This window comes from Passer domesticus, chromosome 1 (genome assembly GCF_036417665.1).
Source record: "Passer domesticus isolate bPasDom1 chromosome 1, bPasDom1.hap1, whole genome shotgun sequence".
Classification (NCBI taxonomy): domain Eukaryota; kingdom Metazoa; phylum Chordata; class Aves; order Passeriformes; family Passeridae; genus Passer; species Passer domesticus.
The window spans coordinates 805,097-821,873 of NC_087474.1; the positions used below are offsets into that span (position 1 = coordinate 805,097).

At 53.0% G+C, this 16,777-nt stretch overlaps 1 protein-coding gene across 6 annotated transcripts in view; it reads right to left on the bottom strand.

Annotated features, from left to right (window-relative positions):
* Positions 1–16,777, bottom strand: part of MAP4 (microtubule associated protein 4) — a 148,400-nt gene that overhangs the window by 40,033 nt on the left and 91,590 nt on the right. For all 6 annotated transcript variants that reach the window (XM_064410579.1, XM_064410414.1, XM_064410645.1 and 3 more), the window contains exons 10-12: positions 15,466–16,305; positions 14,385–14,528; positions 13,580–13,729 (exon numbers count right to left, since the gene is read on the bottom strand). In XM_064410579.1, coding sequence (XP_064266649.1) covers positions 13,580–13,729; positions 14,385–14,528; positions 15,466–16,305 — 1,134 coding nt within the window. The remainder of the gene's footprint in view (positions 1–13,579; positions 13,730–14,384; positions 14,529–15,465; positions 16,306–16,777) is intronic.

Consider the following 16,777-nt stretch of genomic DNA (forward strand, 5'->3'; position numbering starts at 1 on the left):
CAGCCTCTAATTAACCAGAATAGTTCCACCCACAACCTTCACTTCTCAAAGAGCCTCAACAATTTTTCTCTGCTTTAAAATATTCCGAGGTGTCTTGCTGTGGGAAACGGGCTCTCAGCTCACGGCTCGTGCTCTGCCTCCTCCCTGATGTAGGACTAATGTTTGCAAGCACTTGCTCACTCTGAAAGTACTGACTGTGCTCCCCAATCTGGCAGGCCCTGAGTTCCTCTAATCCTATGTAATTACTGTTATTCCTCATTGCTCACTCAATCCAAACCAAGATTTTTTTTTTACAGGAAATCTCAATCCACCAGAGATCCCTTAAAACATTCCCCCAGGAGTGAGGGCAGCCCTGTAAACCACTCTGAAACCACCTACGAGCTTTTAATTTGATTTTTTTTTTTTTTAAAGCAAATATCTACCCTTTCTAACAGAGGAGAAAACCCTCTTTGATTTTGGGGCTGGTACCTCAGAGCCTGGGATCATGGAAGGGATTTGCATCACAGGGAAGAAAAGCCTGACTCCATGTCAGTGCACAGCAACCACTGCTGCCTTATTAAATAATATTTTCTAATGCAGGAAATGAACCACAGTCAATACCTGGGATGCTCAGAAGCAGGAGAATGCTTAGCTATGAAAAATCTCCAAAGTCAGCCAGTATTTAATCTCTCAGGACATTAATGGAGGTAATGCAGAGTTCATATGCTGAGAGCTTGCCAACAGCTTCCTCCTGCCCACAGCATGCTGCTCCCAGAGCCCTGCCCAGCCCTGGCCTCTATCTTCTACCCAGTCCAGTTCTTTTCATTTCTATTTATGAATATTCTGCCTCTGAAGCTGTGCCATGGTGGTTGTGCAAGGCCAGGAATGGCCACTCGCTGTGCCCAGCAGCTCTCCCTCCAGAGCTTTGCTCCCTCTTGTTCCTTTAGATTCCCATAAACCCTAAATTCTCTGAAGAATTAAAAGGCAAACGGGTCAGTGAAGATGAGGCAGAAAGGGTGGAAGGATGTTCAGAACACAGAGCAGGGCAGATTTTGAGAGGACACTCAAGGTAAGGGAGGGTCTCACTGGGGCAGAGCTGGCTTGGAAGGGAGAGTCAGATACTCTCAAAGGAGCCCCCACCACTGCTTTACCCTCAGTTCAACATGCAGGAGCATTTCCTACTCTTCAAGTACCAAATCTGGGCTTTCCTCTTCCTCTGGGCTCTCCACCACCTTTTGTGCCAGGCAGGAGCAGGGAAACCATTACAAGATCCTGAAGATCTGGCCTTGGTTCAGCTCTGCACATGGAGATCCCCCACTGCCTGAGGGTCCCACTCCCTCCCAGAGGTGAGAGAGCCTGTTCACGAGGAAGAAGACTCTACTTTTCCTGTTCACATGGAGGAAGGGTCTGTTTGGCCTGTTCACAAGAAGGAAGGCTCTATTTTTCTGTTCACAAGGAGGAAGGGTCTATTTTTCCTGTTCACAAGGAGGAAGGGTCTATTTTTCCTGTTCACAAGGAGGAAGGGTCTATTCTGCCTGTTCCCAAGGAGGAAGGCTCTATTCTGCCTGTTCCCAAGGAGTTAGGCTCTATTTTTCCTGTTCACAAGGAGGAAGGCTCTATTTTTCCTGTTCACAAGGAGGAAGGCTCTATTTTTCCTGTTCACAAAGAGGAAGGCTCTATTTTGCCTGCTCTAGAAGAGGAAGGCTCTATTTTGCCTGTTCACAAGAAGGAAGGGTCTGTTTTTCCTGTTCACAAGGAGGAAGGCTCTATATTGCCTGTTCATGAGGAGGAAGGCTCTATTTTTCCTGTTCCCAAGGAGGAAGGCTCTATTCTGCCTGTTCCCAAGGAGGAAGGCTCTATTCTGCCTGTTCCCAAGGAGGAAGGCTCTGTTTTGCCTGTTCCCAAGGAGGAAGGCTCTATTTTTCCTGTTCCCAAGGGGGAAGGCTCTATTTTGCCTGCTCTCAAGGAGGAAGGCTCTATTCTGCCTGTTCACATCCTTTTATCCTCACTAAACCCTGCCCCTCCTTGCAGGCAGAGCTGACAGGACCAGCCTGCCCGGCACACCGAGCACCCCCAGCCCAGTCTCAGTCCCAGCACCGACCTCTGCAGCCACTCAGATCTACTGGGATGCTTTCACTGAGCCTTCTGCCAGGGCAGCCATGCCAAGGGATGCCTGAGCCCTGCCTGGACTGCTCCAGGTGGAGCTGGGCTGTGCCAGTCCCCGGAGCAGGCGGAGATCACTACATCCCACGTCAGCTCTGGTACCCAATCTGCATCCTCCCAGCCTCAGCAGATGAATCAGCCTAGTGCTTCTATTTTTGCCTCACTCCTGAAGCTATTACTTATCCCTGCTAATGCTCTGGGGTTTTTTTTTTTTTGCTTTAATCTAACACAATCGTTTCTGTGCAGCCTCTTGCACTGGTTTCTAAGGCAACATCACTTTCCAGCATGATGAGCTCCTCCGTGCCAGCGTGGTTGGTGTGGTCTCTAATTAAGAGTTATTAGCAAGAACAGCAATCAGAGCGAGCAGAGCCACGAGGACACGCTCTGTGTGCCCAGGAACCTGGGATTTACACACCCCTGCCTCTGTGCTCACACACACACATGGGTTGTGGAACCAGCACTTCTTCCCACAGGCTGCAAGAAGCCAGGCTGAAGGATAAAACTGGAATATTTAGGATTCTGACCACCAGAACCTTGCACTATAAGGTTAACACTGCAAAGGTGTGGAGTTGTACAAGCCATAAACACAGCCCCATGTTTTATAGGACGGGTCATTTACAGATCAAATCCTGCTTTATGTACATCAAAAACCAGAGATCAGCCAAAACCAGCAATCAAACACACTCAGAGTGTTTCCAGCTCAATATTTGCTTATTGTGGGGATATTTCATAGTGGAAACCGAGCAGAGGCAACACAAAGTTCACCGAATGATGCACAAGCCACAGACTGGCAACATCAGCCGGGGAAAGAGGTTTGGAATTCAGATTTCCCAGAAAGTGACACAGCACCACTAAGGAAATTGGTCAGCACACTCTGCAGCCAGAAGTGGATTTGTTTTGCTCCCAGCTTTTCTTGAAAATCTGAGAGTCAAGGATGAGCAGGAATATGAAATAAAGGAAGGAGATCAAGCTCAGGAAGGCTGGCCAAGGACCAGCTCCAAGGGAGAGCTGGGCACGGCTGCATCCAGCTGGACAGGAACCAGAACTGGTGCAGCAGGGTGGGAAAGCAGCTGGGAAAACCAGGGGCATCTGCACTGGCATCAGCTGCTCTGGGCAACCTCGAAAGAACACAGAGCTGTGGGGTGGGGCAGCACAGGGAGGGGGATTTAGGTGGGATCTTGGGAAGGAATTGTTCCCTGGGAGGGTGCCCAGAGCAGCTGTGGCTGCCCTGGATCCCTGGCAGTGCCCAGGCCAGGCTGGACAGGGATCCAGGAGCAGCCTGGGACAGTGGGAGGTGTCCCTGCCATGGCAGGGTGGCACTGGATGAGGTCTGAAGTTCCTTCCAACCCAAATCATTCAGGGATTCTGTGATCCTGTTGGATCAGAGGCCCCTGGGCACCCAGCACTGCAGAGCTGCATCCCTGGAAAAAAACATCCTGTAAGGTCAGCTCAGCTCAGCTCAGCTCAGCTCAGCTCAGATTTTAGCCAGGGGCAGAAGCAAGAGCTCCACAAAGCCTCCTGCTCAAGCTGAACCAAACTCACACCAGGCCCAGGGGCAGGAGAGCAGCCCAGGGCCAAGGTCCCCTCTCAAAGCTGTGTGCCACTGACAGAACTGCCTGGGGACACCGTGTGGGGCTCAGTGCCCTCACACCCCCCTGGGATAATTAACAGGCCTTTAATTAATGCACAGCCTGCAGTCTGATGAGCAGCACTGAGCATTTCCAAAGCATTTCCAAAGCACCTCTGCTGTGACCAGCTCCTGCACACAACTGCATTGGTGCTGATGATCTCAGGATGACTGGCTGCCCTGACACATCCTTCAGCCCCTGCCCTGATTAACACAGCGTTAATCAGCTGATGAATTCCTGTCAGACAAACCCAATTACAGTCTGGGGTCCCACAGGAGAGCTACAAACACGGTATGACTGAAAGGTTACTGTGCAAATGCTAGACCCACTTAAAATAATGGAAACCAGGCAGGAAAAGAAAATATTTACAGTGAGAGCTTCACTGGCTGCAAAAGCAAAGCAAATCCTGTCATTAGACAGGGATGGGCATTTCTTGCTTTTAAATGGATTTGATTTGCACACAAACTGTTGAGAAATCTGCCCTGCATCCCACAGGGTGCCTGTGGCAATGGGCAGCACGACAGCCTGGCACGGGCTGGGGACAGGAGCAGGCACAGGGATGGGGATGGATGGGGGGAAAGAGGGATCCAGGCTTGAGGTGAGCCCTCCAGCAGCCCCCAGCCCCCATTTGGGGCAGGAATTCAGGAGCAGACTGTCTGCACCACGGGGTGGTTGTGCAATGAGCACTCAGCTGCAGAGCTGGCCCTGGGCTGAACAGCTTATGCAAATCAAAATCCATAAGAGGATACAGCCCCCAAACACTGAAAACAAATTAATTTCTTTTTTCTAAAATCGACTATTCTTCAAGGACAGATTGAAAAAAAAATCTTCTGCAAGTCTCCCTTTGGAACAGAGCTTGAGGAGCAGAGGGAAGGGGGATGTCAGCAGCAGATCAGAATCCAACAGCCCAAGCCTGGCCCAGTGAAAACTTTCCATCATTTCCCCCTTAACCATTCCCCAGCACCTCCTTGGAAGAATTGAGGACCCTGACTGTCATCCCTAATTCCCAAACTGAGTTTTAATTCACACAAGAGGCACCACAAAGGTTCAGTCACATTGTAAAGGTTGATAATGCCTGTGGTGCTTCTGTTATCAGCTTTGCCTCTTGACATTAAAATGTATAAAATAATTTTCCAGGAGGCTCTGGGGCAGTTTTTCCAATGGCAACCACAACAATGAGAAGCTGAAATAAACCCAAAAGAGGGATAAGGCATTAAATGTAAGAATTGCACAATCAGCCTTATAGCCAATGTTCCTTAAGCTGCACAGTCAAAAATAGAAAAAAAAAATAAAATTACCCAAGTGTGCAAGGCCTAATTTACAGGAGATGGATCCAGCTCCCGTCAGAGAGGGATCTGCAGCATCACAGTTGCCATGACTCCCGAGGGAGCTGGCACCTATTTTAGCAGCACAGACAGGAGCTGATGTTTTTAGGGAAGCATCCTGTTATCCTGGAACACACAGTGTAGGACATGGGAGCTTGGCTAAAGAGATTTCATCACTGAACCTCAGCAGGAAGTCCTTAAAATGCCTTAAAATGGGAGCAAATCACTGCCTGCCCACCGGGGGAAAGAAACAAGAAAGATGGAGAGGGACTTGGACAAGGATGGAGGGACAGGACACAGGGAATGGCTGCCACTGCCAGAGGGCAGGCATGGATGGGAGACTGGGAATTGGGAATTCCTGGCTGGGATGGAATTCCCAGAGCAGCTGGGGCTGCCCCTGGATCCCTGGCAGTGCCCAGACCAGGCTGGACAGGGCTGGGAGCACCTGGGGCAGTGGGAGGTGTCCCTGCCATGGCAGGGGTGGCACTGGGTGTTCTTTAAGGTCCCTCCCAACCCAGAGCATTCCAGGATCTGTGAGGATACCAGGTGTGGAGCAGGAGCCTCCCAGCCCTGCCTGACAGTCACAGGTGAGGTGTTGGCCAAGTGTGGCAACAGCTAAAGATTCAAACCCCCTGAGCATGGCATTGTACAGAACAGGAGCACAAACAGGCACGTGGAGGGGACACAGCCCCTGTGACACCTGGACTTCCACAGAGACCTCCTGCATCCCTGCAGCCCTGCCCAGGGGAGTGCTGCCACCACCAGCCCTGGAAATGGTTAAAATTGTGGATGTGGCAGGGGGGAATGTGGGTCAGTGGTCCTGGCAGTGCTGGGGTTAAAGGCTGGACTTCTCCAACCTGGACAATTCCCTGATCTCTGCCATGAACAAGCACAGTCAGCTGAGGGACCTCAGCACCCTCCCCTGCCTGGCTGCTGGGCTCAGCTCGGTGCCACTGGGGTGGGAATTCCCTCTCCAGACACCTCCACCCCACTTGTGCCAACTGAGGGACTCAGCCAGGCCCTGGGGGGGTTTGCAGCTCTGGAACAGCTGGTGCAGGAAGGGCCAGCACGGATGGACATGGAGACAAAAGCCTGACTCATGGAATCTGGATTTGGGGGCAGGGGCTGCCCGGGGAGGGCTGGAGTGCCCATCCCTGGAGCTCCTGGAGGTGGCACTCAGGGCTCTGGGCTGGGGACAAGGCTGGGATTGGACACAGGACTCCAACCTTAATGATCTGGGGTTCTGGGATGGCAAAGCACCTTCAGCTGCTGTGGGAATACAGCACAAGAGCTCCAAAACAAGCTCAGGCCTGGAACCATGGAAGCTCCTGAGCTGGCAGGGACCCACAGGGATCATTGGTCCAACTCCTGCTCTGCACAGACATCCCAAAATCCCACCCTGGGCATCCCTCAGAGTGCTGTACAAATGCTCCTGGAGCTCTGGCAGGTTGGGAATGTTCCCATTCCCTGGGGAGCCCGGGCAGTGCCCAGCATCTTCTGGGGAAACTCAGAGCTGGGCATTCTGAGCTCCTCCTAAAAACCCCACCAAACCAACTGTTGACTCTACAAAGTGTTGAAAGGAGGAAAGCAATGGAAGGTTATCAAAGCCCTGAGTAAACTGACATCAGGACAACTTCCAGCTGCAAAACTTGTGCCAACTTACTCCCAGGCTGCAGTGCTACTCTGAGCCAGGACTCCTCCAATCCGTGCACTGTTACCTGTGCAAGATATCCAGGAGGAGCTTTTCCTCCAAAAACTCCTGGCAGACAATGGAAAGGCTTGGAAGAAATGTTGGTTTTGTCAAAGATGCTGCCTTCAGCTTTCCCTTTGTTTTGTTGCATCATGCACCAAAGAGCATCACTTCTGCAGGCACAAGTTCATGCAGAGAACACCACTTCCACTAAAATAGAACTACTTCAGGTTATGCAACACTCATTAAAATTACAAAACCTCTCAAAAACCTGAGCAGCATGTTAAGGCACTCTGGAGCTCGGGGTCTGGTGAGTTAGTGGCTGCATCATGCAAACTGGCAGCAAGAAACTCTGCAGGAACAGCAGCAAACTTCCATGCCTGATGACAAGGCAGAAATGGAGAGCACCTGAGGGCAGGGAGAAACTCCCAGCCCATCGTGGCAGAGCGGGGTTCACAGAGGTGCCAGCTCTTTCTGAGGAAGCTTTAGAATGAGCACAAGTACAGGAATATTTGTAATTTCATCTCTAGCCACATTTCAAAATTTCTAAGAACTGGATTGAGTTCTGTGGGATGAATTCCAGCTCATTTGCTATGAGCACAGGGAGCTTGTTCCCTGGAGAACAGCCAGGGTGCCCAGCCCTGGATGCTGCCCAGCCCATCCAAAGTCTCCTAAGAGGGATAAAGTCCCAAAATTTACATCAGTCCCACCATTGTTTTGTTAGAGCTGCTTTGCAAAAGGTTTTGATTCTGGAAGGAAACACATTTTGTGGATGAAGAGGCTCAAGGAGGCTCAAGCCAAACCAACTGCGGGAGGAGAAGGGGATGCAGTTGGTCTGAGGTGGGATAAAGCCAAACCCTGCCAACAGCAGGGACCCAGAACATTCCCTGCCCCTGGCATCCTCCATCCCTGAGCGGGGTCAGGGGGCACTGGCACACCCCAGCTCAGTGCCACCTGCACCCAGACCCTCCACACCAGCTGCAACTCAACCCCAAGGACGCCCCAAGGCAGAGCTGCTGCCACTGTGAGCCAGGCAAGCAGCCCCAGCAGCCCCTGAGAGCAGCCAGCACCCCTCATGCCACGCTGGGATGCCCACTGGGGCCATGCCAGGGCAGGCCCTGGGCACACACACACCTCTGTCCGGCCGCCGGGGCGCGGCTCTGGCCGCCAGGGCTGGCACCAGGGCTGGCACCCCTCGGGCCTTGGTGGGTCTCATGTAGCCCTTGAGCTGCTCTGCTGCCTTCACTCTCTCTTTCTTTGCCTCCTTCACCACTTTCTGCTCACGTTCTTCTTCTGTCTCTTTAGCTGGGGCTCGAGGTTCCTTCTCTTTCGTTGTGTCCTGAGATTCCTTCTCTTTAGTTGTGTCTTGAGATTCTTTTTTATTTATTTCTTGAGATTCCTTCTCTTTAGTTGTGTCCTGAGGTTCCTTCTCTTTGGCTGTATCTTGACATTCCTTTTCTTTAGTTACTTCTCTAGATTCCTTCTCTTTGGCTGTGTCCTGAGATTCCTTTTCTTTAGTTATTTCTTGAGATTTATTTTCTTTAGTTGTGTCCTGAGATTCTTTTTGTTTAGTTGTGTCCTGAGACTCCTTTTCTTTAGTTACTTCTTGAGATTCCTTCTCTTTGGTTGTGTCTTGAGATTCTCTAGTTGTATCTTGAGTTTCTCTTGCTTTATTTGTGTCCTGAGACTCCTTTTCTTTGGTTTTGGCTTGAGAATCCTTTTCCTTGGTTTCCTCTTGAGGTTTATCCCCCTCAGACTTTGACACTGGAGTGTCCTTCAGGAGAACCTCCCCAACATGAGGAGCACCATCCTTCAGGAGAGCAGGGCCCTCCTCTGCAGGCTGACAGGGACCTTTTTTGTTCTCTCTGGGCTGGTTTTGGGTAGTTTGGGCAGTCTCAGGCTCAGCCTTGCCTGCAGGGGCTGGGGCAATGCTCCCTGTGCTGCCAGGTGTCCCTGCAGGGGCTGGGGACCTCCCTGTGCTGCCAGGTGTCCCTGCAGGGGCTGGGGCAATGCTCCCTGTGCTGCCAGGTGTCCCTGCAGGGGCTGGGGACCTCCCTGTGCTGCCAGGTGTCCCTGCAGGGGCTGGGGCAATGCTCCCTGTGCTGCCAGGTGTCCCTGCAGGGGCTGGGGACCTCCCTGTGCTGCCAGGTGTCCCTGCAGGGGCTGTGGAAATGCTCCCTGTGCTGCCAGGTGTCCCTGCAGGGGCTGGGGCAATGCTCCCTGTGCTGCCAGGTGTCCCTGCAGGGGCTGGGGCAATGCTCCCTGTGCTGCCAGGTGTCCCTGCAGGGGCTGTGGAAATGCTCCCTGTGCTGCCAGGTGTCCCTGCAGGGGCTGGGGAAATGCTCCCTGTGCTGCCAGGTGTCCCTGCAGGGGCTGGGGAAATGCTCCCTGTGCTGCCAGGTGTCCCTGCAGGGGCTGGGGACCTCCCTGGGCCCTTCTCTGCTCTGTGTTTTGGATCTGGGGCCTCGTGAGGAAGCTCTGAGGGAGCCTTGGTAGTGTTGTGCTTTGTATCAGAGGGTTTTATTTCTTTATTATCATCCACCTTTGCCACGGGACAGAGGTGATTTTTGTCCTCGGGCTGGCCACCCTGGGAAGCAGCCTCTCTGCTCTCCCCACCTTTCTGGGAAACCTCTTTTCCAGGTTCTTTGGGCTGCTCACGAGATCTCTGGGTCTGCATCTCCTTCTTAGCACCAAGTGCAGGCTCTTTGCTGCTTTTCTCTGCCATTGCTTCCAGAGGAGGAGGAGGAGGAGGAAGGCCCCCAGTCCCTGCACCCCCCCCTCCCTGCCTTGGGAGGCCACAGGGAGCATCACCCCCATCCCCAGGGCCACTTGCTGGGGTCTGACACATGGATTTGAAGTCACTCCCTTTATTATTCCCAAGTCCTTGAAGGCCAGTGGGAAAGTTTTTAATGTTTCTGTTTTCATCTACAAGATCTGTGTCTTCCACCCCACATTCCAGCCCAGCTCCCACGGCAGGCTGTGCTTCACTCCTGTCTGCTTTTGCCTCCAGAGGAACAGGCTGCCTGGAGGCATTTTTAGCCTTTTTACTGCTTCCATCATGGCCCCTCTTTTTAGATCTCTCAGTGACTGGGGCCAGGCTGGGATCTGACACTGCTGGATGCTCTGCAATAGGATTTTTATTCCTGCTGCAAGGACTGGCACCTCCTGCCTCAGGTTTGTCCCTGATCTCCAGGCCAGCAGCAGGGAGCAGCCCTGCTCCTGCTTTATGCTCCAGCAGAAGAGGCTGCTGTGGGTCAGGCTCCCCCTTGCTGTGCTTCTCTTCAGCACCTGTGTGTGACTTCCCTGGCTCCAGGGGCAAAGCAGGGGCCTGTACCTTGGCAGGATCAGGCAGGTGACCCAGCAGCACCTCTGGAGCCCTGGAATTCTCTTTGCTCTCCTCAGACTGAGTGTGTTGAACACATCCCACTGCAGAGATGTCACCTGGCTGCAGCTCAGGACTGTGCTCAGCCTTTTTGCCTTTCCCATCTCTGCTTTTCCCCTTGGGTTTGTCCATGCCCAGTTCCCTGGTGGGACTGTGCATCCCTGCCCTGTGCTCTGGGGATTTATCTGCTTCCTTCCCTTTATTCACAGTTCCTTTAGTTTCCAAGTTTCCTTTCCCTATTTCTGGCTCTGTTTTATGGCCTGAAAGATTTGGCTGCTCAGAGAAGCTCCCAGTGCCACCCTGGGTTTTGGGCTTGCCCAGCTCCTCCTCCAGCCTCTCTCTTTGCAAACCAGACCCCTTCTCCTGAGCCAAGCTCATTTCCTTCCTGCCTCCAGCCACCTGCTCCTGCCTGCCTTCCCCCCCAGCCCCCAGGACAGCTGCCTGCCCCGAGGGGCTTTTCTCAGGCTGTTTCCTTCTGCCATCACTGCTCCTCTTCCTGGCTTTCTCTGCCAGCACTGGCACATCCGAGCTGAGCCCAGCAGCTCCAGCCTCCCTGCCTTTCCCAGCCAAACCCACCTGCTCTGTGGGGCTGATGGTGGCAGCCAGAGCAGGAGTTTTGGCTTCCTCTCTGCTCTTCTCCAGCAGCAAAGCTTGGTCTGAAGCTCCCAAATCAGCTGTTTCACCTTTCCCAACATTTTCTTTTGGTTTCTCCGGTCCCAGCTCAACTGGCCTTTGCATTTTAGCTGCATTTTCCTGCAAGCCCCCAGCAGGGACACAGCCCTGCTCTCTGCCCTCCTTCACCTTATCAGCTCCCTCAGCAAAACTCCCTGAGTCCATCTTATCCTCAAGGAAAGGCTGCTGGAAAAAGCTCCTTTCCCCCTTTTTGCTCCTTCCATCACTGCCTCTTTTTTTGGGCTTGTCTGGAGGGCAGGCCTGTGCAGCCACACCTGATGGGTGTCCTCTGGCAGGAACACCCTGGCCATTTGCAGGACAAACTGCTTCCTTCCCAGCCTCATCTGTCCTCCCTCCAGCAGAGGATTTGCCTCCATCCTCTGAGAGCATCTGCTCTGAGCAGCTTTTCATCCTTTTGCCTCTCCCCTCACTGCGTTTTTTCTTGGGCCTGTCGGTGCCCTGTGCCAGGCTGGGGTCTGGCCCAGCCTGCTGCTCACAGCCAGGCACTCCTCTCCCTTGCTTTGGGTCTGCTGCCACCCCCCTGCCCCCTGCCTCGCCAGGGACACCCTGGGCCCTGCCCTGCCCAGCTGGAACCTCCCCAGGTTCTGGTGGAGCTGCAACAGGAGCTCCAGGAGCATCTCTTGGGCTCCTCACTCCTCCCTCTGACCCTCTTTCACTTTCTCCAGCTGCCTTTGGCTCTGCAGGGAGCTTGTCCTCCACGGCTGCAGCCTCCAGCTGAGGCTGTTTGAGGGATTCCTTTCCAAGCCCTTTGCTTTTCTCCCAGTTTTTCTTGGCTGCTGTTTCCAGGGAAGGCTGGACAGAGTCACTGGGTGCTTCCTGCCCTGGAGATGGGGTTTTGGGCTCCTTGTTTTTATGGGACAGGGGCAGCTCTGAAGGGTTGGTCTGTAAGGGAGTTTCTGCCTTGCTCAGATTGACCTTCAGCTCGGCACCTTTTGGCTCCTTGTCCTCCCTCTTCTCCTTTTTCCTGGGGAAATCTCTTTCCATGGCCTTGCTGGGTCCCTTGGCTGCAGCAGATTCCTGCACCTCCTGCTCTGAGGGAGCCTCTCTGCTTTTGCCCTTAGATCCCAGCACCCAGCTGTCACCTCTCCTTCCCTCTGGCTCCATCTCCTCCCTGGGGCTGGCTTTTGGGCCCTGCAGTCCTGGGGCTGCCACAGGGAAGGCCTTGTGCTCCTCCAGGATGTGACTCCCAGCTGTTACTTTAGCATCCTGTGGCACATCCAGAGCTCTGCTTCCTGGGGGTGTTCTGGGACACACGGCTGGGTTCTGCCACTCCACCCCAAAGGGAGCACTCCTGGCACCTCTGGAGGCTGTTCCATTCTCATCCCAGAACTCCATCCCTCTTGGCAGCTGGTTTCTCCTTTGTTTTGGTTTCTTTTTCTTTTTCTTCACCATGGCACCTTCCAAATCCCAGTTTTCCTGGGGGGGATCTCTGCAGCTCTCCACAGGCTCCGTGGGGACATTGGTGGCCTTTTTGTGAGGAGCCCTAAAGCGAGGGGATGCTCCAGCAGCACAGCCAAGCTCCAGTGTGGAACAGGGGTCTGCTCTGGGCTCAGGACTCTTCTGCTGTGGGACACCTACAGGATGCTCCTCTGGCACATCTGTGAGAGGCACTGGGGCAGGCTTTGCTCTGCCAAACCCACGGTCCCTGGATTTGGGAGCTTGCCTGACTTGTGCAGTGGGAAGACCTGGAATACAGGAAGCCTGCTCAAACATCAAGGCCACTATTTGCTTGGTAAAAGAAATCATAAATATATTCTGTGTGTGGCTGCAGCCCTCTCAAACAGGCCCTACAGGCAGATGTGCAGGATTTCCCAGCACTGGAACCACACCAGAGCCACCTCAGGAGGGCTGGGGTAGGTATTTACCCCAACACCTGTGTGATCTACCCCAAATCCATCCACCAGTGCTATTTAAACACAAGTCTGACACAGGCTCTTGCCCCACCAAAAAGCACCAGTTCTTGCAAGGACATGCCATTGCTTTTTAAAAATGCATTAAGGATCCATTTTGTCTCAGCAAGACAAGATCAGAGAGAGCCTTTTTATATCTCTAGCTGGCATCCTTCCAGAGTGGGAAAACAGAAGTTTAGTGGGAAGATGGCAAGAGAGATGGGGGCAAGAGAGCCAAGTTTCCCCAGCAGCCAGGGAGGAAGCAGGGGGAGGCAGAGCCTCTGTCCCAGGGTCACCTGCTGTGTCCCTGGGGATCCCTCAGGGGGTGAGGAGAGCAGCAGTTGTTTGTCACTCAGCCCTGGCCCACAAATCCTCCTCCTCACCAAGTGTGAGCAGCACCAGCCCCTCTGGAGGCTGGGTCAGTGGAGCAGGAGAAAATCACATCTTCCTTTGGCAATTGCACAGCTCAGCTGGGAAGGAGATCCTCCCTGGGAATATCCTCGTGAGAATTAACAGTCCTTTTCAACACCAAAATAAGAGCCAGTGCTGATGGCAGAGAGATGAGAGCTCTGCAATCCTCCAGCACAGCTGTGAGCCAGTCCCAGTGATAAAGCACCCAGAGCACAGGGATTTGGGTTTTTAGTTTCAGTGTGGGGGGAAAAGAGCCTTGGAGAGGGCAGGGATCCAAGGGGAAGGGAGAGCCCAGCACCAGGAGCACTGAGAGCCACACAAAGACATTTCTGCTGGCCCAGGAGCAGAAGGTGAAGAGTTCCCAGAGGAGGTTTCCATGAGGAAATGGAATTATTTTTTATGTTAAATTTCCATCCTACCTGTGGGCTCCTGCAGGGTTTTCCCTTCCTGAGGTTCTGCATGTTGGACGTGGTTGTGCTCAGCCTCCTCCTTCTGTGTCTCACCATTCTCAGCAGGAGCAGATTTTTCTGGAAGGTCTTTGTTGTTTTCTAGTGCTCCTTTTGCTTCAGCTGGAACATGAAAGACAGGAACAGAAAGCTTCAGGTCTCAGGAGTACAGGCAGCCTGCAGCTAAAGCCCAGCCCTTGCAAAGGGGTTACTTTTGTGTTTAACAGGAATGAGGTTTATGAGACATGGCTGGTTCATCCCCTCACAATCCCATTGCAGCAGCACTTTTGTATTTGGCACATGCCAAAGTGGGGGTAGAACACGAGGCAGGGGCTGTTTCAGGGCTTTTAAGCACAGGGTGAGGGTTTGTTTGGGTTTTTTTCCTTTTTGTAATCAACCCAATTCAGACTATCCCAGCTTCCCACTGGGAATTCAAATCCAGAACGAACTCCACGATCAGCCTGGAGTCCCTGGCTAATGCTGATCATCTTGTATTCATCTATACCTTACAATACATCCACACAGCCACCACAACATCCCTCACTCTGCATAATTACAGCCAGTCTTCATTTGTAAGGCATAATTACGAGGGAGAGCAGTTCTCTCTGTAATTAATTTTATTTCAATTTTAAATAGAAAGGGAAACGATGGCAGGCATTGGTACAACAACTGTGCAGGGGGAAGGAAAGGACAAGTTCTGTGAATGTGCCCCGTGTCAGCAGGCACTGCAAACCTGCTGGGAGGCAGTTTGGAGCCTGGCCCTGGCTGCATTTCCCACCTGCTGCCTCCGGGGGCTGCTTGCTTTTCCCGGGAATTTCCTCCTCCCGGGGGCTCGGGGGAGGTTTCCTGTCCTTCACCTCCTCTGAGTGATCCACAGCAACTTCTGGGACTTTGGATTCCGCCTCCACCTTTGCTGTTGCTTCTGTGAATGGAATGTAAAGAGTAAAAATTCCTGGCTTTAAATATAGATCAGATTAAATTAGATAAAAATCACTCCCTCGCCTAATTTTTCATTTTCTGCAAGGAACTGAAGGGTTTCCTCACTTTCAAAACCTGATCTTTAGGATCTTTCTACCTTCCTGCATTGTCTTGCACTTCCTCTTTCATTCACCTACCTGGGCCTCTCAGTCTCTACATTCTACTGGGATTTTTTTTGTTGTTATAACTTCTCTCTTGAAATTTATCCTCATCATTACACTAAAGAGTATTAGAAGGTAAGAAAAAATATCTCACTCCAACCCCATCCACAACCAATCCACATATGCTGCCTCTGCCCATGACTATTTGCTGCATTTTAGTAATATAAATATAAAATAAAGACAATTTTGGAAAGCAGTTTTCTCTCCAGAGGGATGGTGTCCCTGGAGAAATCCACAGCAAACTGCACATGGAAAACCAAACACGCCCTTCCCAGCATTCAACACCTACAGTTATCCTAAGGAAAGGTCCCACAATTATCAACTAAGCCTTTTAGTCTCTTCAGAAATTGTTTTCAAGAACCTCCTTTTGTCAGCTCTGTGTCCTACAGGATCTGGGAGGTTTCAGGGAGAGCTGAGGGTGGTGGTGACACAGAGCCAAGCACCAGCAGGGATGAGCCAGCACCTCTCCATGGCTGTCCTCAGACCACTCAGCACTGCTAAGAACACCCAATGAAAACTTAAAAATCATTAAAAACCTCTAATTTTATGTTCTGTAAGTGAAGAATCCCCGTGATGCATTTTCTGTGTCTCCTGAGAGCAGAGCTGAGCTCTCCTCAAGCTGCTTCACCCAAAGCCAATCAATGCTGGGCTCTGTGGCCTCAGAGGCCTTTTCCAACCTGAACTGTCTGTGACTGGGCTTTGGGATTTGGGCACACTCACCTGCAGGAGACTTGTCCTGCTGCAGGGCAGCCTCAGATGTCAGCAGCTCCCCAGACACAGCCATGCTGGGGGCAGCTGCAGGGCCAGGCTGAGCCTCCACCTTCCCTCCATCCACAGCAGGGACAGGCTTGGCTGGAGCTGCAGGAGCAAACCCAGAATCCAGGCCATGGTGATGGTTGACTTCTGCTGCAGGGCCAAACTCAGAGCCCATAACCTGCTGAGCTTTGTTCTCTGCTGCTGGAGCAAATCCCAAATCCAAGGTATGGTGAGGTTCTGCATCTGCTGCCGGGGCAAACCCCAAATCCATGGTCTGGTGGGACTCCACACCTGCTGCTGGAGCAAATCCCAAATCCATGTTCTGGTGACATTCCACATCTGCTGCTGGAGCAAATCCCAAATCCATGGTCTGGTGAGATTCCACACCTGCTGCTGGAGCAAACCCCAAATCCATGTTCTGGTGGGACTCCACATCTGCTGCTGGGGAAAATCCAAAATCCATGGCTTGGTGGGACTCCATACCTGCTGCTGGGGCAAATCCCAAATCCATGGCCTGGTGGGACTCCACGCCTGCTGCTGGAGCAAACCCCAAATCCACCCCATGGTGGGATCCAGCATCTGCTGCCGGGGCGAAGCCGAGCTCTGTCCCCGGGGTGGACATGTCATTGACACCTTTGGGAAGGTTGCCTTCAGGTGCAGGAGAGAAGCCCCCATCTGTGGCATGGAAAGGGCTGGCTGCTGCTGCTGCAGGGCTTTGGGGAGGTTTGGTGTCTCCAGCAGGGACAGCTCCAGCTTTCTCTGCGGGAAGGGACGCGGCGTCGGCGGCGGGAACAGAGGCTGCACCTGCCAGGAGCACGGGCACCACAGGTCAGGGAAAACCCCATGGGAACTCCTGACCTGCTGTTTTGTGGCTGGGGAACAGCCAGGGCTGGTTCCTGGCTTTCAGCACCACCTCCTCCCCCTGTAGCAGCTCACCCAGTTGTTCCAGTCCTTATCCACCCTGGGTGCACCCAGAGCTTCTCCTGCTCAGCCCCCCGTGCCCTGTGTGCACCCCTGGCTGCACTGGGGCTCCCATCTGCTCCCAGCCCGCAGCAGCTGGCATGGATTGCTTCTGTGCCAAAGCTGCCTGATGCCACCCAGCTGGCAGGGGGCCAGAGCTGCTGGATCCTCAGCCAGGAGCACATTCCAGCAGAGCCCAGCCAGGAACCACAGCCAGCAGAGCCCCAGCATGGCTGGAGCTGCAAGGCACCTCCAAGATGTCCCAGTTCCAGTCCCATCCCTTCTCCTGGCAGGGACACCTCCCACCATGCCAGGT